General features: G+C 37.2%; 1 protein-coding gene across 1 annotated transcript; it reads left to right on the top strand.

Moving 5' to 3' along the window:
* The first annotated feature begins 699 nt into the window (after positions 1 to 699).
* On the top strand, positions 700 to 16,819 carry nt5m (5',3'-nucleotidase, mitochondrial). The gene is made up of 5 exons (XM_079852032.1): positions 700 to 1,446; positions 2,474 to 2,574; positions 2,779 to 2,839; positions 11,806 to 11,920; positions 16,557 to 16,819. The coding sequence occupies exons 1-5, from the start codon at positions 1,180 to 1,182 to the stop codon at positions 16,691 to 16,693; spliced, it is 681 nt and encodes a 226-aa protein (XP_079708158.1). The 5' UTR covers positions 700 to 1,179; the 3' UTR covers positions 16,694 to 16,819.
* The last annotated feature ends 2,334 nt before the right edge of the window (positions 16,820 to 19,153 follow it).

Genomic DNA, 19,153 nt, shown 5'->3' with positions numbered 1-19,153 from the left:
TTTCACGCGACTTGATTGTTTAAATTCCCAGATCTGTGAAGTGTTTTTTTTTTTTTTTTTTTTTTTTGTGTGCAGAATAATGGTTAATGTAGTTTTTCAGCAGGGATTCTTCCGTTAAACATTATTATTTAAAAAAAAAATTGTATAATGGTTATAAGTTATTGTTGAAAAATCAATTCCCCCAGTATGGAGAAAATGAATGGATTTTTTTACTTCCGGAAACCGACTGTTGAATCCATAGATATGATGTCTTATGGTTGAATCGCTTTTGGGGGACATTCGGCCACTCCAGACACGTCTGTGCGTCCGCCATCTTGGAACGGTCAGTGTTTCGCCATTCACAGTAAGAATTAATGATAATGAATAAAAAGATTGAATCGATGACAACGAATAATGAAGCCACAGCATTGTGCTGCTTTTGGTGTCAAACAGCCTAGATTTAAATTCCCGAAGAAATGGGATAATAACCTTTTAAAGGTGGGAATGTGTTAGTTTGTGTTTGTTATGTATTGTATGTATGTATATGTTTGTTATTCTGTGGTAACTCGTGTTAGCAGATGCAACTTTGTCTAGTTGCATTGTGTTAGTTTAGCTACATGCGCAGATTTTTTTCAACTTGCTCTCGAGTGATCACGGACCGTTCCAATATGGCGGACGACTTACAGAGACACGGTGAGGCATCTATGTTTGTATTTCTACGGTCCAACGGATACTAGAGAATCCTAAACGAGTGCGCGATCTCTCTTTTCGCAAATAGCCTCGGTTTGTTGTTCACTGACGGCGTAGAGCAAAATAGCCACTAGTTTTCAGCATGATTTTGAGTATGTAAACAAAGTGGTCAGATTAAAAATCACACACACTACTGTATCAATAACGTGCTTCATTTCGCAAATACTCCGCGTTTGACTTTAGCTGACATTTGCTCTGCTGTAAACAAATGCAGATTCGGGAGGTCAACACTGTTATTCAACACCAGCGACCGCTGGAAAAACATGAGACCCTCTGACCCCACAGAAACTAACAAAAGACTCCGCAAGAGTCGCACAAACGCGTTTACAATGTGCAAAACAATAGAGAGCCAACATAATGAGATGTGCTAGCAATCGGCATCACTAGCATATGGGTTAATGCACACTGTCAAGTGACTAACGTTGGATTTGGACGGTTATTAAGAGGTTTATGATGAGTTTATTGCCGAGGATTGTACGGTGGCTCAAGAGGAGCCCTTCCTCGTTCCACTTTCACTATCAAAGCAGAGTAAATATGTGTACGAACAGCAGAAGACTGCGAGTTCTGGTGGACATGGACGGGGTCATCGCGGACTTCGAGGGGGGATTCCTGAAGAAGTTTAAGGCGAGGTTTCCCAACGAGCCTTTTATATCATTAGAGGACAGAAGAGGATTCTGGGTGTCCACACAGTATGGAGACATGAGGAGTGACCTGTGTGTAAGTGTGTGTGTGTCAGACGTGTGAAATAATAGTCTGTTTGGTGAAATGGAAGAGTTTATTGAACCTTAAGACTAAATATAGTATTTAAAAAATAAGTTTTGTGTATGTGTTTTATATGTATTATATAGTGAGAATATGGAGGAAAAAACATTACAAAAATATGTAATTTGCTGCAGATTCTGATATTTATATGGACAAAACGTGATGGAATTCTGATGCTTGTAATGCAAATCAAAGAGATATTTATAACTGATGTTTATGCATATAAATATCAATATCTGCCAAATGTAAATCAATGAGACCTTTATAACAAACAGTACAGCAGATACTAACATAAAATGCATAAATAACTTAGTAAATATCATGTCTTAGTAAGATTAGCCTATATATAAATGCATAGTTTTATTATCAAAGCTCTGTAGTTTTAAAACATAGGCCTATAACGCAATGATTGAGAGATGAACAAATAAACCTGATCATTATATTTAATACTCATGATTTTTCAAAAAAATTATGTATGGATAATCAAGTAAACCTGCTTCAGTCCAGTTGAAATATTACTAACGATATCAAAGTTTATTTAATAAAAATCAGTGCAGATTTGACAGCAGAGAGACACTGAAGGTTTTTACAGTAATACTAACAGGCTTTTACTTGACTTTTTCAAATTTATTTTATTTTATTGACAAACTACCTTGTAACCAATCAGATCAACGTGTGATCGTCAACGAGTGGATCTCTGAGCTGAGTGAGTGGAAGCGAGGCTCATTTGCATATTCATAGAACCACGCATACTAAATGAGCAAAGGGTGTCGAGTTACATTCAAGATATTTTAAGACATGAAGACATTTTTTTTTTTCAAGGAATTTATTTTTAAACGTCATTTTGGTGACCAAAGATGAGTTTTAAGTGCTAAAATTATTGACTACAGGGGGACTTTAACATTCATCAGGAATAGTGAGCTGCCACACAAAGAAAACAAAATTTTCTTTAACTTCTAATCAAAGTTTGCTCTGATTGCAGGACAAGGCCATCAGCATTTGGGAGTCAAAAAACTTCTTCATGGACCTGGAGCCTCTTCCCGGAGGAGTCGAGGCGCTGAAGGAGATGTCCAAGATGGAGAAGTAAGATTTCAACTAGTTATGTCATTAATTTTATTTGTTGCAATCATGGAAATCAAATACCTAAATCGCCCTATTATAAACCCGCCACCCTCCAGAAGATCTTGCATAATAGACAGATAAGCGCAGCTGGTAATAGACGATCTCCCTTGAGTAAATGTTTGTCTGGATATTACCATCTGACTTACTTTCTCTTCTCTTCCCCAGTACAGATGTCTTCATCTGCACCAGTCCAATAAAGCATTACAGCTTCTGCCCGTATGAAAAGGTGAGATTCTCTTAAACTGAGCTTCATTTATACAGTCAAACCTAAATGTATTCAGACGCCTTCAACATTTCTCACATTATCACAGTTTATTCGCTATAGTTTAGAAAATGGTAATAAAATATGAGCAGAACTCAGTTGATATTTGACTGGTTTTGTCCGTCCTTCTGTTAGACTGTCTCACACATGAATTATGTTGAATATCTGTCAGCTGTTAAATTTAACTACACAATTAGATAATACCAGTTTAGCTCGACCAATCACCAAGCAATGCTTCATTGTGTTCAGTCTGTGTGTAAAAAGAGCATTAGCAATTAAAGAAAACACACTTCAGCAAAACATGATCAGCTCAAAGTGTCCCAATCATTTCTGGTCCCAAATGTTACTGGTAGTCACTGTATGAAGAATTTGTGGGCATAATATGTCACAGTTTACTTTATTTTGCTCTCCTCAAATGAACTATAGTGTCCTGCACACACTAGATAAAAATAAAAAATAAAATAAAATCTGGTGTCTGAATAATCTTTGGTTTGACTGTAGATGCATGTTGGTCTGATTTTCGGGGTCAGTGACGTCACAATCATTTTTTGTCTCGTAATATCAGTAAATCGTCAAAAAATGTAAGTGTGATGCAATATCTTGATATTTTATAACACAGAAAATATCATCAAAAATCTTAGGCAGTTATTCTTCTGTTGTTTCTTAGTATTTTGGAAAAAAAATACTTTAACAAAACTGCTACTCAAGTTTTAACTACTCTATATTAAAAAAAAAAAAAAAAACGAAAAGATGTATAATCCTGTAATTGGTTCTCTTCCTAGTCTGACTTTTTTTATAATATATCATAAGAATTTTAATCAAAGAAAAGAGTTCTTCACCTAAGGCAATGGTGAAGTGGAAACAGGATTACCACTTCCTTGTTTTTAAGAATTTGTGGTCCGATATAAATAAATATGTAATTCCTAATAAAGTCAAAGAAACTCACTTTAAAATAATAAACAGATACTATCCATGTAATGATTTTATTAGTATGTTTAAAGACTGGTTTTCGCCATTTATGCAGTTTCTGTAAAGAAGAAAATGAAACAATTGTACACTTATTTTTCAGTTGTAATTATACTAAATTATTTTGGTCCCATGTTTCTTGGTTTCTTTTTGAGATATTTTATAAGTTTGTCACAATAACTGATGTAATGGTCTTGTTTATGGATTGTGATTCTGGTTTATTGGAAATGGATAATATAATTAAACTTCTTATTCTATTTGGAAAATATCATATGCATAAAGCAAAATGTATGTCGACTGTACCAAATGGTAGACTATTTTCCACTGATCTGAAGATTTTTTTATGACTCTCTAACTTCAATACAAAACAATCGAAAAGCTCTAAAGACATCTAAACTGCTGAAAAGGATACTTAATGTATTAGAAATATGATTGATATGTGATATAGGATGCAGAATAATGATCTTTTTGTTTTACGGATTCAAATGTCTCTGTATTCCCCTTTTCTGTTATATCAATTAATAATAATAAAAAAAAAAAGTTCACTTGATCAATTTTTGCATAATAACTTTTCTTGAAATCTAGTGCAGCAGATTAATGGCATATTTCGAGAGAATCGTTCAAATTGGTATAGAAGCATGAAATTTGGCACAGATACTCTCTAAGGGTCACTCTTTGGGAAAAAGACGTTGGCCATCCAAAAATTCAACATGGCGGCCATTTTTTCCAGATGGCCGCTATTTCTGTCAAATGCTCATTATGTCAATCGTTCAAACAGTGATGTAGGCATTACATTTTAGAGCCCTGCATTTCAGCCCGAGCCCGACGGGCCCCGACTTTTTTACGCCCCTAGGGCCGGGCTTCGGGCCAATTTTCACGTCATAGTTAAAATGCGGGCCGGGCCTCGGGCCCTTTTTGGGTTATCCTGCTTTTTATATTTTTAGACATTAATTAAAAAAAAATATGAGAAGTTGACGTTGACGATAGAAAAACAAACATAGAAAGAAATTTCGTAACCTCATAACTTATGGCATTATTTTCCTGTCAAATGTCGAGAGCGCATTATTGTAGCGTGAAAGTAGGCTACATTAATATAATGCGCGAGCGCGAATCTCTCTGCTCGCACACGGAATATAATGTGCCGAGCGCGAATCTCTCTGCTCGCGCGCGGGAACTGGACGTGCCCTGCACTTAAAACGTGTTTTAAATACTGGCCATTATAGCCATGAGCTAATCTTAAAATTACACTGACATATGACTGACATGACAGTCTGTCTCACGCACGCACACAGAAGGTTTCCCGTCAGCGCGACCCAAGATTCACCTCATGTGCAAATAATGGAGAATATTAAGAGAAAAATTGCGTGCGTGAGAAAAATTTGTGATAGAAGAAAGGAGGACTGGGTTAAAACCTTCCACTGTGGATGCTTAGCTATTCTTTTTCTCCACGATGCTCTGTTAGAGACTGTTCTAACTTTTCGTTTGATTGGACTTTATTTTCGTTTAACTGTTGGAAACCTCTGATGTTTTTCGTTTGATTGGACTTTGTTTTCGTTTAACTGTTGGAAACCACTGGAAAAAAGAATGGCCATGTTCTGTGGTGCATTTTTGAGGTAAGATAATCTGCAAGTTTGTTTTTAATTTATTTAATTTAATTTGTTTATAGGCTATTGCTCATTTCGTTTGCAAGCGCTGTTGCGAGCAGCCTGAGCCTGCCTCAGTATTTAAAAAAAAATAAAAAATTGACTCACTGTGGTTTAATAAATAAACATTTATTAAACTAACTGTCTGTGTGATATGCTTGAAGTTTTTTATATCTATTGATTTTATTGTAGACAAGTAAAGTATTATAGCATTGATTTGAGAGGCTCAATTGATCAAACATGTTTTACTTGCTGTCGGCTCGGTTTGCTTGGTCGTCATTTAAAAAAAAAATGCTCCAAACATTTGTCTAAATTAACCTAATAAAGAAATGAAAAGAAACATTAATTTACATAACTAACAAAGAAACATAACTAACAAAACTGAGCTATTTTAATGGCTGCAAATAGGGCAGGCTGCCGCTGTGTAATGAAAAGAAAAAAAAAAAAAGAAAAAAAACGGGCTCGGGTCGGACTCGGGCTGATAATTCTGATGAGCTGTCGGACACGGGTCGGGCTAGGGCTTGAGCGTCTCGGGCCAGGGCCGGGCTCGGGCCTAAATTTGAGGCCCGTGCAGGGCTCTATTACATTTTGTGAAAATACTCTCTTCAGAATGTTTTTTTGGGAAAACGGTGCTTGTCCCTCAAAAATTCAAGATGGCAACCATTTTTCAAGATGGCAACCATTTTTCAAGATGGCAACCATTTTTCAAGATGGCAACCATTTTTCAAGATGGCAGCCATTTTTCAAGATGGCCGCCATTTTTCAAGATGGCCGCCATTTTTCTTGAATCCTTAATTTTTTTTTTTTCAAAAAGTGATGCTATCATGAAATTTGGTACAAATATTCTTAACCTGTTAAGCTGCAACCCCACTTTTGAAAAATCCCCAGAAATGACATACCCAAACTAAAACAGATACAGTTCATGAACCCTTTGCACTAAAAGCACAAGTATGATCTCATTTGAAAGCTGACACCTGGTAGTTTATTGTAAATGTAGAATTAATTATTGTCATAATGATTTTTTTTTTAAATAGCTTAAAAGTTTTGTAAAGTTATTAGAATTTTTTTTTTATGAAACATATTAATGAAAATAAAATTGAAGTTGGCACTGGAGCAATCTAGAAATGCACTACAGCTAAAGCCACATGTCTGACCATGTTATATTTAAAATATGAAGATAATAAGTCTAAAACTCTGTATTTAGTTAAATGTTTTTCAAGATCATGTCATGACTTTATTTTGATTAGGCTACTCTAAAAATGCTACTGATGTTTAGTCATCGTCTAAGCATCCATTCAGTCTTTTGTCTCTATTGTTTTGTGGTGCAAACGAGCCCCATTCAGTCTCAGTCTCCCCCTGCACACATTCACACCTCTCCAGCCTGGTTATGGCTCGAAATATGCATTTCTTTTGTCTGCATTATAGTTACTAACGACTGGCTATTCACAGGCTATTCATAGGGTTTCAATCCCTAATTTCTTTTATCAAAGTTCTCACTTCACATTTGAAGTGCACTAAATAGTGGTCAAATGCACTAAAACATATCAGTAAGCATTCTTATTTAGAACAAAATTCATAAAAGAATAACCCCTGGTGGCAGGTGCACCTGGGCTAGCTAGCATGTTAGCTTAGCACACCATCAATACACGACCATTTATGAGATTAAAACCATGTTTGTGCTCCAAACTTACTTCATAACGCAATCGAGTGTTTTAAATAATCTTCTGTGATCTAATTTGGCTTCAGATAAAAAAAAATTCAGACAGAAAACATTATTTATAGTTTTATGCACGATGATAAAGTCTATATCGATTAACATTACATTATAAATATAATCTATTATTATGAAAATACCTGGCATGGCTTGAAGAACACAGGCAAATCAAATATCATAGCAAACATGTTTATTGTCTTCAAAACATCTTTAATCTGCATATTACAGCGGGATCTCTGTAGCTTTGTGTGTAGCAGTGACGTCCTGGAATGTCACATGATCATGGCTCTTCTTCATGTTCCATATATGGATTATTTTTTGTGCATATAGCGCCCTCAGGCTATTGGTATGAATTGAAACAGGAGCTGAAATACCATCATTTGTGTCTCATTCATCTTTACAACAGAGAGAAACTCCACCTCAGAAGGCTTGAGAAAGAGTCACAGAGTGAAACAATTCAACCAGCCATCTTTCTTATGGCTCTTTCTGAACTGGTCACCTATATTGTTGAAACCAGTCTTAATTCTGATGGTCCTTCCGCCTTCCCTCTCGCAGATACAGTGGGGAGAACAAGTATTTGATACACTGCTGATTTTGCAGGTTTTCCCACTTACAATCTAAAACGGAATCTAAAACAAAAATCCAGAAAATTACATTGTATGATTTTTAAGTAATTAATTTGCATTTTCTTGCAAGTATTTGATACATCAGAAAAGCAGAACTTAATATTTGGCATCTAAAACGTGTGGAAAGCACGGCCGCGCCGCTTCTACAAGCGGTTGCGTCTGTTGTTGCTATGCAACCACGAACTGCTCTCTCCATGATGACGAGGAAGTAAGGATTAATTTATTTCTAGCCCTTTACAACTACATATATTTATGGAGATGAGAAATAAAAACCCGCCCTGTCCAGCTATGATCCGCTGTTCGGCCGAGCTTTCGATGTTGTCATGGAAAGGTCAGTTGTTTTTTTGTCACATGACCTGCGTGCGCTTGCGGCATTCTGAAAAGTTTAGATGTTTTCATCTCACCACGGCATAGGAGCGCCTGGACAAACGAGTGCGCTGCATCGCATGCGTGTTTCAACCGTGTCGCTTCTTTTATGAGCACACGTCCAAACCTCAGCCAGGTGGTCTCTGAATAAAACTCCCACAAATATAACGGAATCACCAAACAACGTCGGCATTATTTAATCCTCTGACCAGTGTTTGTAACAGCTGCCGTATGCATATGGATAGCCTCAAACTTAGCTATTTGCAGCTCCCTAAATACAATGACAAGTAGTTTTATAGATGAGGCATTTGCGTTTTCCATTTGGACCCACAAATTTGCTTAGCTATAGTTGCACGCACATATAGAGCAACGTGTTTCCACTTTCAAAGTGTATTTCAGCTAAGTCAAACAGTTAAAAAGATGCTTTGAAATTTTAAAACTAACCGTTGTCTTGAAGAGGCTTCCAGCACTCTGCTAGTGTGGGAGGGGCAGTGCATGGGCTGCACGTGAACTGCAGCTCTCCAGCAACACAGAGCTGCCTGTGGACGCCTGTCTGTAATTAATGCCGGGAAAAAAAACTATCGCCGAACACAGCAGCCGCGTATCGGCCGATGCCGATACACGTCAAACCCGCAAATATCGGCCCGATTTATCGCCCGACCGATATATCGGTCGATCACTAGTTACTAATGGTTTTCTTTGAGACTGTCGTCCCTGCTCTCTTCAGGTCATTGACCAGGTTCTGCCGTGTAGTTTTGGGCTGATCCCTCACCTTCCTCATGATCATTGATGCCCCACGAGGTGAGATTTTGCATTGTGCCCCAGATGGAGGGAGATTGACCGTCATCTTGAACTTCTTCCATTTTCTAATAATTGCGCCAACAGTTGTTGCCTTCTCACCAAGCTGCTTGCCTATTGTCCTGTAGCCCATCCCAGCCTTAAGCAGGTCTACAATTTTATCCCTGATGTCCTTACAAAGCTCTCTGGTCTTGGCCATTGTGGAGAGGTTAGAGTCTGTTTGATTGAGTGTGTGTACAGGTATACAGGTAACGAGTTCAAACAGGTGCCGTTAATACAGATAATGAGTGGAGAACCGGAGGGCTTCTTAAAGAAAAACTAACAGGTCTGTGAGAGTCGGAATTCTTACTGGTTGGTAGGTGATCAAATACTTATGTCATGCAATAAAATGCAAATTAATTATTTAAAAATCATACAATGTGATTTTCTGGATTTCCGTCTCTCACAGTTGAAGTGTACCTATGATAAAAATTACAGACCTCTACATACTTTGTAAGTAGGAAAACCTTCAAAATCAGCAGTGTATCCAATACTTGTTCTCCCCACTGTATGTGCAACCTGTACCAGCAGCGTATCCTTTTTTCTAACAGTGGCCCTTCCTCTCTGTGGACTACACTTTGCCGTGGTGGAGAGGCTTGTGTATGAACTCCATTGAACCTGAGAGCTATGCCGGCGGGGATTTTATATCCCTGGCCAGTTTAACTAAGCTGGACAGGTCAAAGAAGAGGAGGCAGACAAAGCAGACATTATAACTATTTGACAGAAATGGTGGCCATCTTGAAAATGGTGGCCATCCTGAATTTTTGAGTGGCACATACCTTTTTCCAAGAGAGTGTTCCTTTAAGAGTATTTCTGCCTAATTGTATGCTTGCATCACCATTTTAACAATTTAAATAATTAAGGCGAGACACTACGGGTGAATAGGGTAAAAATTATAACTAGCAGATATCACCATGAAACTTTCCCAGTTGATTACCTACATTAAGATGAGAAAAAAATGTATTAAAAGTTTTCTGTAATTTAATGTTTAAATATGCAAATTAGGCAATATCTAATTAAATATGCGCTAATTTGTATATATTTAAAAAAATGAAATCTGAGTATTGGATAAAGCCAGATTAAAAATTATTTTTTCATTGTGTTCACATATTAGATGGGGAAAAAATACAGAGGCATTTATGGATATCTACTTTTGTTATCCTGTAAATCATAATATACTGTCAATAGCCTTAAAAAATGATTTTCGCCATGTTTTTTGGAATAAAATGTTATATAAATCAGGCTAGGAATAATATATTTACAGATCCCTCTGTAAATGTCTTCATAATATAACTAGGTACAAGACTGGAAAGATTGGTGTATATAGGTGCTACTGAAGTGGAGATTTCAGACTTGGAGTATGAGAGAAAGGTCATTTTGAGAAAACGGGCTTTAAAGATTTATCATCAGCCAATGAGATTGCGCATTCAGCCCTTTTACTTTCACGATTGGTTGCTGATAAAAAGGAAATGACCATATTTGGATCCGACAGCATTGTACAGTGAAGAGAGAGCTTTCCAGCGGTGCCTGTGATGACAGAGAGCAGACAGAGATTGCGGATCGGCGGGAGGATTTACAACGACAACTTTTGTTGAATTTACGCGAAATCTACAGACGCAAACAGACAAAGTGTAGTAAAATAAAGACCTAAATGTGTATTTCGGACTTTTTTTCACCACAGTCTGAAAGAAGACATGTTATTGAAGACAAATATCCAAAAATCTCAAAATTGACCAGTAAAAAAAAAAACAATGTTTTTGCCTGCCATGTCTCACCTTAATATTCGACAGGAACAGTGGCCATCTTTAAAAATGGCGGCCATCTTGGATTTTTTGAGGGACAAGCATCTTTTTCTATTAACATGTCCTTTAGAGAGTATATTTGAATAAAATTGTATGCTTGGATCACTGTTTGAATAATTGATATAATAAGCATTGAATACCATATTGAAATTTTGAGTGGCCAACGCCTTTTTCCAAAATAGTGGCCCTTAGAGAGTATCTGTGCCAAATTTCATGCTTCTATACCAAAGTGAACGATTTTTTTACTAATCTGCTGCACTAATCCTATAACTGTTTATTTACAGGATATATATATATATATACGTATGTTTATATGTATGTGTGTGTGTATTATATTCTGTATGTGTTTGTATGTACTATGTATGTAGAATGTACTGTGTGTGTATATATATATATATATATATATATATATATATATATATATATATATATATATATATATATATATATATATATTGTTATATATATTGTTATATATATATATATATATTGTTATATATATATATATATTGTTATATATATATACAGATACAGTGCTGGTCAGAATTATTTGCCCCCTTGGTAAATATGATCAAAGATGGCGATAAAAAATATTGTATTAAAAAAATTAGCAAAAATCTAACCTTTTATTGAAGTAAAAGACTTTAAAGAATTGAAACTTTGACTTCAATGAAAGGTTAGATTTTTGCTAATTTTTTTAAATAAAGTATCAAAAGGATAAAAAAATGCAGATTTATTTTTTACAGCCATCTTTGATCATATTTACCAAGGGGGCAAATAATTCTGACCAGCACTTTATACATGTATATAGTTATTGTTAAATAATCAATACATTAAGGATTTTAAAAATATAATAGAGATTATATATTATAAGATATAATTTTATATAATATCCTGTTTTCAACTAGAGTCGGTATTTCAGTGCATTTTCTTCCCATTTCCACGGTTTCCTCTCATTGTGTGTGTTTGTCCACAGTACGCATGGGTAGAGAAGCATCTGGGCCCCGAGTTCCTGGAGCAGATCATCCTGACCCGAGACAAGACCATCGTGACCGGAGACGTCCTCATCGACGACAAGCCTGATATCCTCGGTGAGTAAGAGCTGCCGTGGTGGATCAGGTGTCCGTGTGATCCACAAACACGCGTTTGTTTTTCCCAAGCGGCAACTTTCCAATCTCTCTCTTGAATCAACATGGAAGTGAGTTAAACTGCAGTTCATCGACTGGCCACTAGAGGCCGGCTGCAGAAGAGACTCAATCCCATAGACCTCCATGTTAAAATATCCAATTTTACAGCAGAATAAAACATGTTTACAGCCTGGTGCAAAAACTGGTTTTGGTCTATATAGCTAATTTTGCTATTCATGACGACTGTGAGAGGAGTTAATTTTTTTATAACTCATCCGTTTAAATTATATTAAGCCTTAAAGGGATAGTTCACTTTGAAATAAAATTTTGGTATGTTTTAGCTTACCTCAAGGGCATCCAAGATGTAGGTGTTTTTTTTCCGCAGTAGTTTCAATTTTTATATTTTTAGGTCAAACCGTTCTTGTCTGTCAGTCGTATAATGCAGGTCTGTGGTCACTGTCTCAAAGAGCATGCACAGAGTCCAAATTAAACAATTCCCCATCGTAAGTACACATTGATGGCCTAAGACACGAAACGAGCGGTTTGTGTGAGAAAACGAACAGTATTTATATCGTTTTTACCTCTTATACACAGCCACGTCCAAGTGATCTGAGGGCGCGCGCGCATCCTGGTGTGTGACGTGTGCGCAGACTGGTGCATAGATGTATACACTAGATGCCGCCTTAAAGACATTCGTTCCAATGAACTGCCGTAGACAAGGCGACATCTAGAGCGACCGCTCGTTTCGTGTCTTAGGCCATCAATGTGTACTTACGATGGGGAATTGTTTAATTTGGACTCTGTGCATGCTCTTTGAGACAGTGACCATAGACCTGCATTAAATGACTGACAGACAAGAACGGTTTGACCTAAAAATATCAAAATTGAAACTACTGCGGAAACAAAGACACCTACATCTTGGATGCCCTTGAGGAAAGCTAAAACATACCAAAATTTAATTTCAAAGTGAACTATCCCTTTAAAGTTCTGCATAATTAAGGGCGTGGCCTCTTGATTGACAGGTGGATTGCCGCTGCTGTCACTACTAGCTGTTTTTTATTTTTTTATTTTAAAAATTACAACTACAGTCAGGTAATGAGTAAACAAACAAACACACACACAAAAAAGACATATATAAAGAAACAGTGACAAACTTGACAGTTAAACAAAAATGTGCAAATGCTTACAGATTGAAACACACTTTGCAGCTTTCTTATTTTTCAAACCCAATATTGTGTTTCGGTATTGCTGAATTTCTGATCTTAAAATTAAAAACAAAGGCTTGTTTCCTCCGAATTTACATTTATTTATACTAAATTTATATTAATTTGTTAATTATAAATTTATACTAAAAAAATCCAAAAAGATATAATAGCAGGTCTGGAGACAATATCCCTTTTAAACACAGCCCGTACGACTGCTAGCCGTTTGTCTGTTAGCGTCACGTCTCGTCAGCTAATCCGCCTTTTGCCCGTTTTCGTTTATCCGGTGTGGTGAAGTGATGAGTCCCAGTTTAGGACCCCAGTAATATGCCTGATCTAAAGCTGTTCTCGTGATTCTTAATGTAATCAATCAAACTTTAATTCATGTAATAAAAATAATTTTATTTTTATCCTGATTATTTATATAGTTAAAGTGAAAGAAAATGCATTTTTAGGTATGTTTTGCGACATTGTTAATTGTTATTAAGCACTAAGGCATAATATAATTTTTTTTAACTTTGTTTAATATCAAAAGTAAGCTGGTCTGTCCTGTCTCAGTGTGTTTCACTGTGTGAGAACATGTGTGGCGTGAGAGAGGCGTGGCTTATCGGACATAGCAACAGTAACCAAAGGGGGCGGGTCTTAGCGAACGGTCAGTTCAGCCCATTGAAGTTTCCGCCAGTAGTGGGCACTCATGCAACGTAAGCAATGGCGTACATCCGAGTGAACAAGACGGAGGGAAGTTAGCGAGTGAAGGGCATGACGATTTTGGACTGGAACGCAGCCGGGAGTGAAACGCTGCCAAGATGGCGACGACCGGCTCCGCCCACTTTGGGCTTCAGAAACACTATGTGTGACATCACGCACACTATATCCATATGTGACCCTGGACCGCAAAACTAGTCACATGTGTAACATTTTTTTAAAATTGAGATTTATATCACATGAAAGCTGAATAAATAAGCTTTCCATTGATGTGTGGTTTGTTATGATAGGACAATAGTGGGTTGAGATACGACTGTTTGAAAATTTAAAGGTGCAAAACAATCAAAACATTGAGAAAATCTCCTTTAAAGTTGTATAATTATGTTGGCGATTGTGCTGCATCCACTCACACAAATAAATGTTTTATATATTTACGGTAGGAAATTTACTAAATATCTTCATGGAACATGATCTTTACTTAAAGGCACAATATGTAACTTTTCTGCTTTAAAAATAGCAAAAATCACTATATCTATGTTAGATATTTTTTTTAGTTGTGTACTTACATTATCCCGACTGTTTCCAACAACTTTCAAACCAGGAGAAATTTTTATTTAATTCGAAGACACGTCACGTTTCTTTATTTCCGTTTTGTTGCAGTCAATGGCGTCATATCCGCGTTCTCCCTGGTTTCCGCTCGTGCTGCCATAGCAACCAGAGCCCTCTGATAGTAACCAAGGCGACAGACGTGGACAATGTAGTTCGCAATGTCTATTTGCACGCTGTTGTTGTTTCGTTCAAACATTATGGACCATGGCAAGCAGACTTTGGATAAAAGAGGAGAACTAAAACGAGAATCAATATCAGCGCGGTGTTTTCGAGATGCCGAGAGCTCCCATAGACAGTATATAAACGAGAGCTCCACGTCCGAGACTTCGACCGCTCCTACATGTACTTTATTAAACAGGTGAGCACATTTACATAAAACGAATCAATGTTTTATAGTTCAACAATGATAAAATGTTAGAATATGATCTGTATGTTATTCTAATGTTGATCTAGCTTACTGCTAGTCTCATACAGACAAACTAACACATACATTTCAACACATTCAAATGCAGTTTAGTGTGATAGTGTAATGTTAGACCAGGTGAAACAGCGCTGCGTTACCTCACAAGTTTAATTTGTCTAATAAACTGACCTGTGAGTTTATTCTGCACTCGTGTAGTTCGGTAGAATGAAATGTCCATATTCCTTTTATATCCGCGGGACTCGCGTCGCGTGTGGAGCTGATAGCTGTCTCTTAGCAATCCCGAACTGCTTCATATCACAGTCATGATAAAGGCATCGATGTATTCAGTCATCCATAAAAATTATTAGATCGGTCGGCTTGACGTTGACGACATGATCTATAATTCTTAGCAAATGTTGCGTCATCAAACTACGCCTTTGTTATTGCAAGAGGTTAGCGGCGAAAAAAATTACATAGTGTACGTTTAAAGGGACATTGTGTGGGATTTTCTCCCATCTAGTGGTGAAATTGTATTTTGCATTCAAACGAATAGTGCTCTCCAACGCCTCGCTTTTTCAAATGCGTGTTGCATCTACGGTAGCCGTTATGTACCAAAAAGCTATGACAGGATGTCCTCTAATAGCACTTCATCGAGTTTTCCTTCAGGTTAACTGGTTTGTTATTTCAAACAAACTGAAACTTGACACAATGAACAAACGAATGTTACAGTTTTGAACAAACAAGACTTACAACCTTGTTTTTAGGGCCTTCTCTACTTTACTCAATAGCTGCTATTCATCAAAGAGCCTGTTTAACTTTTAACTATAAATGTTCTACTGTCTATATAATAAAGTACACAACCAAGCAATGAAAAAAAGCTTGTAATTAAGACCGTACCAGTCGAGAAGACTGGCTTTTGAAAGCTTTCTCCTGCATTAGCTATCCCGACATTAACCCTTGTTTTTGTAATCTCCGGTCACGTTTTCTTTTACGGTCTATTTTGGACTTTTTCGACGACGAGGACTCCTTATCCTGTGACTCAGCATATGTATGGACTCCTCCATTATAAATAACCGTACAGTGCAGCCTTTTAAACTTGCCGGGGCAGTGACAAGCGCCTCTCTCTGCTCTTCTCCTCCGCTTCTGCTGGCTTCAGTCACGTGACGCTGGCTCTGAATGAAAACGCGTTGTGGAAACGCATTAGCCTAGTACTTTTTGTCCCTCTTTGCTATTATAGTTTTTCAAGATGGCGGAACTACATGGAATCCCGTCCCATTTATATAAAGATAATAAATTCTTCGTTTACGAGGATAAGTCAGATCATTGGCAGAGGTATTTGTACACCATTGAGGACATATTTATGAATAAAAATATTGATTTTAGATAATAAAATACCTGAAAAACTACACATTGTCCCTTTAATATCCTCATGATTTTTGGGATAAAAGAAAAATCGATAATTTTGACCCATACAATGTATAGTTGGCTATTGCCACAGATATACCCGTGCGACTCGAGATCCAGGGTCACATATATGTTTACAGTCTATAGTTTTTCCGTTTTTCCTTTGCAATTTGCAAAGGAGAGATATTTTCTATAGGCTGATAGACAGTATTTTCCACATGTCATGGTCTCCGTAATGCCATATTATTTTTACAGTCTGTGTTTTTTTCCGTTGAAGGTGTGGAGCCCAATCCCACGTGGGAACACGTTCTCTTCACCGCCTGCCACAACAAACACCTGGAGAACCCTTCGCAGCGCCGGCTTCTGTCCTGGGCCGACGACTGGAGAGCCGTTCTGGCCAGCAAACGCCAGTGAGACATGAGATCACATCCCATCATGCTCTCCTTCCACAGGGAATCCAGATCTGATAGAGACGGAGCGACACGCGTCACAATCTGAAAACCACACGCACACAATGTGGAAAACAAGCCAACCGTCTCCATTGAGTTTGCCTTGCGTGAAGCCGCCTCCTCATTTATGACTTATAGGGTTAGTTCACCCAGAAATGAAAGCTCTGTCAGTAATTACTCTCCCTCATGTTGTTCCAACCCCGTAAGACCTTCGTTCATCTTCGGAACACAAATTAAGATATTTTTGATTAAATCTGAGAGCTGTCTCACTCCTCTGTTATTGAAACTTGCCAGCCCAGAAAGTTAGTAAAGACAATGTTTAAAATAGTCCAAGTGACTACAGTGGCTCAACCTTAAAAATAACTACGTCAGAACGGAGGCTCACTATTGGCCAGCATCACACGCATCACATGACCAGCGTCGGCCAATAGTGAGCCTCCGTTCTGACGTACAACCCAGAAGCGCTGTGCTGTTACACTACGTGAACTCACTCAGAGAAACACAGAAGAAAATGAAGAGTTGAATAAAATCGTTATTTTAGTTTGTTTTTGCGCACAAAAAGTATTCTCGTCGCTTGATAAACTTAAGATTGAGCCACTGGAGTCACTTGGACTATTTTAACGATGTCTTTACTAACTTTCTGGGCCGGCAAGTTTCAATTACCTAGAAGCCTATGGAGGAGTGAGACAGCTCTCAGATTTAATCAAAAATATCTTAATTTGTGTTCAGAAGATGAACGAAAGTCTTACGGGGTTGGAACAACATGAGGGAGAGTAATTACTGACAGAACTTTCATTTCTGGGTGAACAATCCCTTTAAAAGCTCATTTTTAGGGGTCGACAGCTTCTAAAAACGTATTTCTGTTTTTTTTTTAGCTTGTTTGCTGCACACACCGCAGCTTTTAGACACTGTTTTGTCTTTTAGTTACAAGTCATAAATGACGAGGCGGCAGCTTCACACAATGCAAAGTCAATGGAGACGGTTGGATTGTTTCCCCCCCGGTGTGTGTGGTTTTTAGATTATGATGTGTGTCACTCTCTCTATCAAATCTCTGGGAAAAAAACATCCCATCATGCTCTCCTACGACAGGGAAACGAGCTCTGATGGGTAACCCGCTCCTCTATGATCAGCCCTCATATCCAGTGCTATTCTGTAATGATCCATTGTACGACGGGGAAACGCACTGTGTTTTTATAGGACACACAGTTTTTCATGCAAGACTTTTTATTTGTTTACGTGCATTCAGAGAGAGCTCACATATTCATCGTTTACATCACGCATACACTGCCTTTCTACAAAGGGGATTGAATATTGAAATACTTTTTACGCTCCCGTCCAGCCTCACGTATGCACATGCGAACACGAGCATGAACGATTTTTCACCGGTTTTCTCTCGGTATGTTAACATGAATGCATGATTCCTTTATTATGAAGTATAGTTTTAATTCAGGGAGAGCCACTGGAAAAAAGGGATCAGTTGACGTAACTTTAAAAAAAAATGAGGAAACCCGTTGTCTTAAAATTATTAAGTAAATAAACTTCATGCATAATCAGAAAAATTAAGTCATGTCAATTACTTGTCAAGTTGACATAACTTATTTTTTTCATTTAAGCATTACGTTTATTTACTTAAGGCAATGGGTCTACAATTTTTTTTAAGTAAGTGAACTGATCACTTTTTACAGTGGCCTGTACAAGACACGTTTGAATGTTCTGTCTTATGTTGTGTGATGTGAATGCATGTGTTTCTCTGGGTATGTTGTGAGATGTGAATGCATGTGTTTCTCTGGGTGTGTGTGTGTGTGTGTGTTGCACTCTTGACACTAGAGGACGCTATGAGCACATGGCTTTATTATAATGCCTGTGAAGAAGAAAAAAAAAGTGTTGCTTTTTAATTTCGGTTAATACTTTATTAGTTTGGAATGGATATTTTAATAAACTTTTTATGCATTTTGAGGATAGGTGTTTGGTTTATGGTTTGGCAGGTGCATTACCTTTGGCTGTCATGGATGAGAGCGGACCGTTGAAATGTTTGGGGTCGTTAAGATTCATTAAATTGACTAAATTACCTTACAAAAGATTTATATTTAAAATAAAATACTGTTCTTTTGAACGTCCAATTCATCAAAGAATCCATCAAGAATAAAACGTTTCACAGTTTCACCAAGTTTTCATGTTTCTTGATCACAAAATCATCATATTAGAGTGATTTCTGAAGAAGACTGGAGTAATGATGCTGAAAATTCAGCTTTGATCACAGGAATAAATTACATTTTACTATATATTCACATAGAAAACAGCTATTTTAGATTGAATTAAAAAAATATATATATATTTCTGATTTGCTGCTCAAAATAACATTTCTGATTATTATCAATGTTGAAAACATTCGCTTTACTTTGTGGAAACTGAAACCTTTAGTAAC

The sequence above is a fragment of the Squalius cephalus genome (genome assembly GCF_949319135.1).
Source record: "Squalius cephalus genome assembly, chromosome: 19".
NCBI lineage: Eukaryota > Metazoa > Chordata > Actinopteri > Cypriniformes > Leuciscidae > Squalius > Squalius cephalus.
Note: the sequence above shows the minus strand (reverse complement) of the source record. Positions and strands in the feature narration are given on the sequence as shown.

Excerpts from the sequence above, each read along its gene's own strand:
- nt5m (XM_079852032.1), top strand. The coding sequence starts at position 1,180 with ATGATGAGTTTATTGCCGAGGATTGTACGGTGGCTCAAGAGGAGCCCT. Across the intron at positions 2,575-2,778 it reads GAGATGTCCAAGATGGAGAA|TACAGATGTCTTCATCTGCA; the intron begins GTAAGATTTCAA and ends TCTCTTCCCCAG. Across the intron at positions 2,840-11,805 it reads GCTTCTGCCCGTATGAAAAG|TACGCATGGGTAGAGAAGCA; the intron begins GTGAGATTCTCT and ends GTTTGTCCACAG.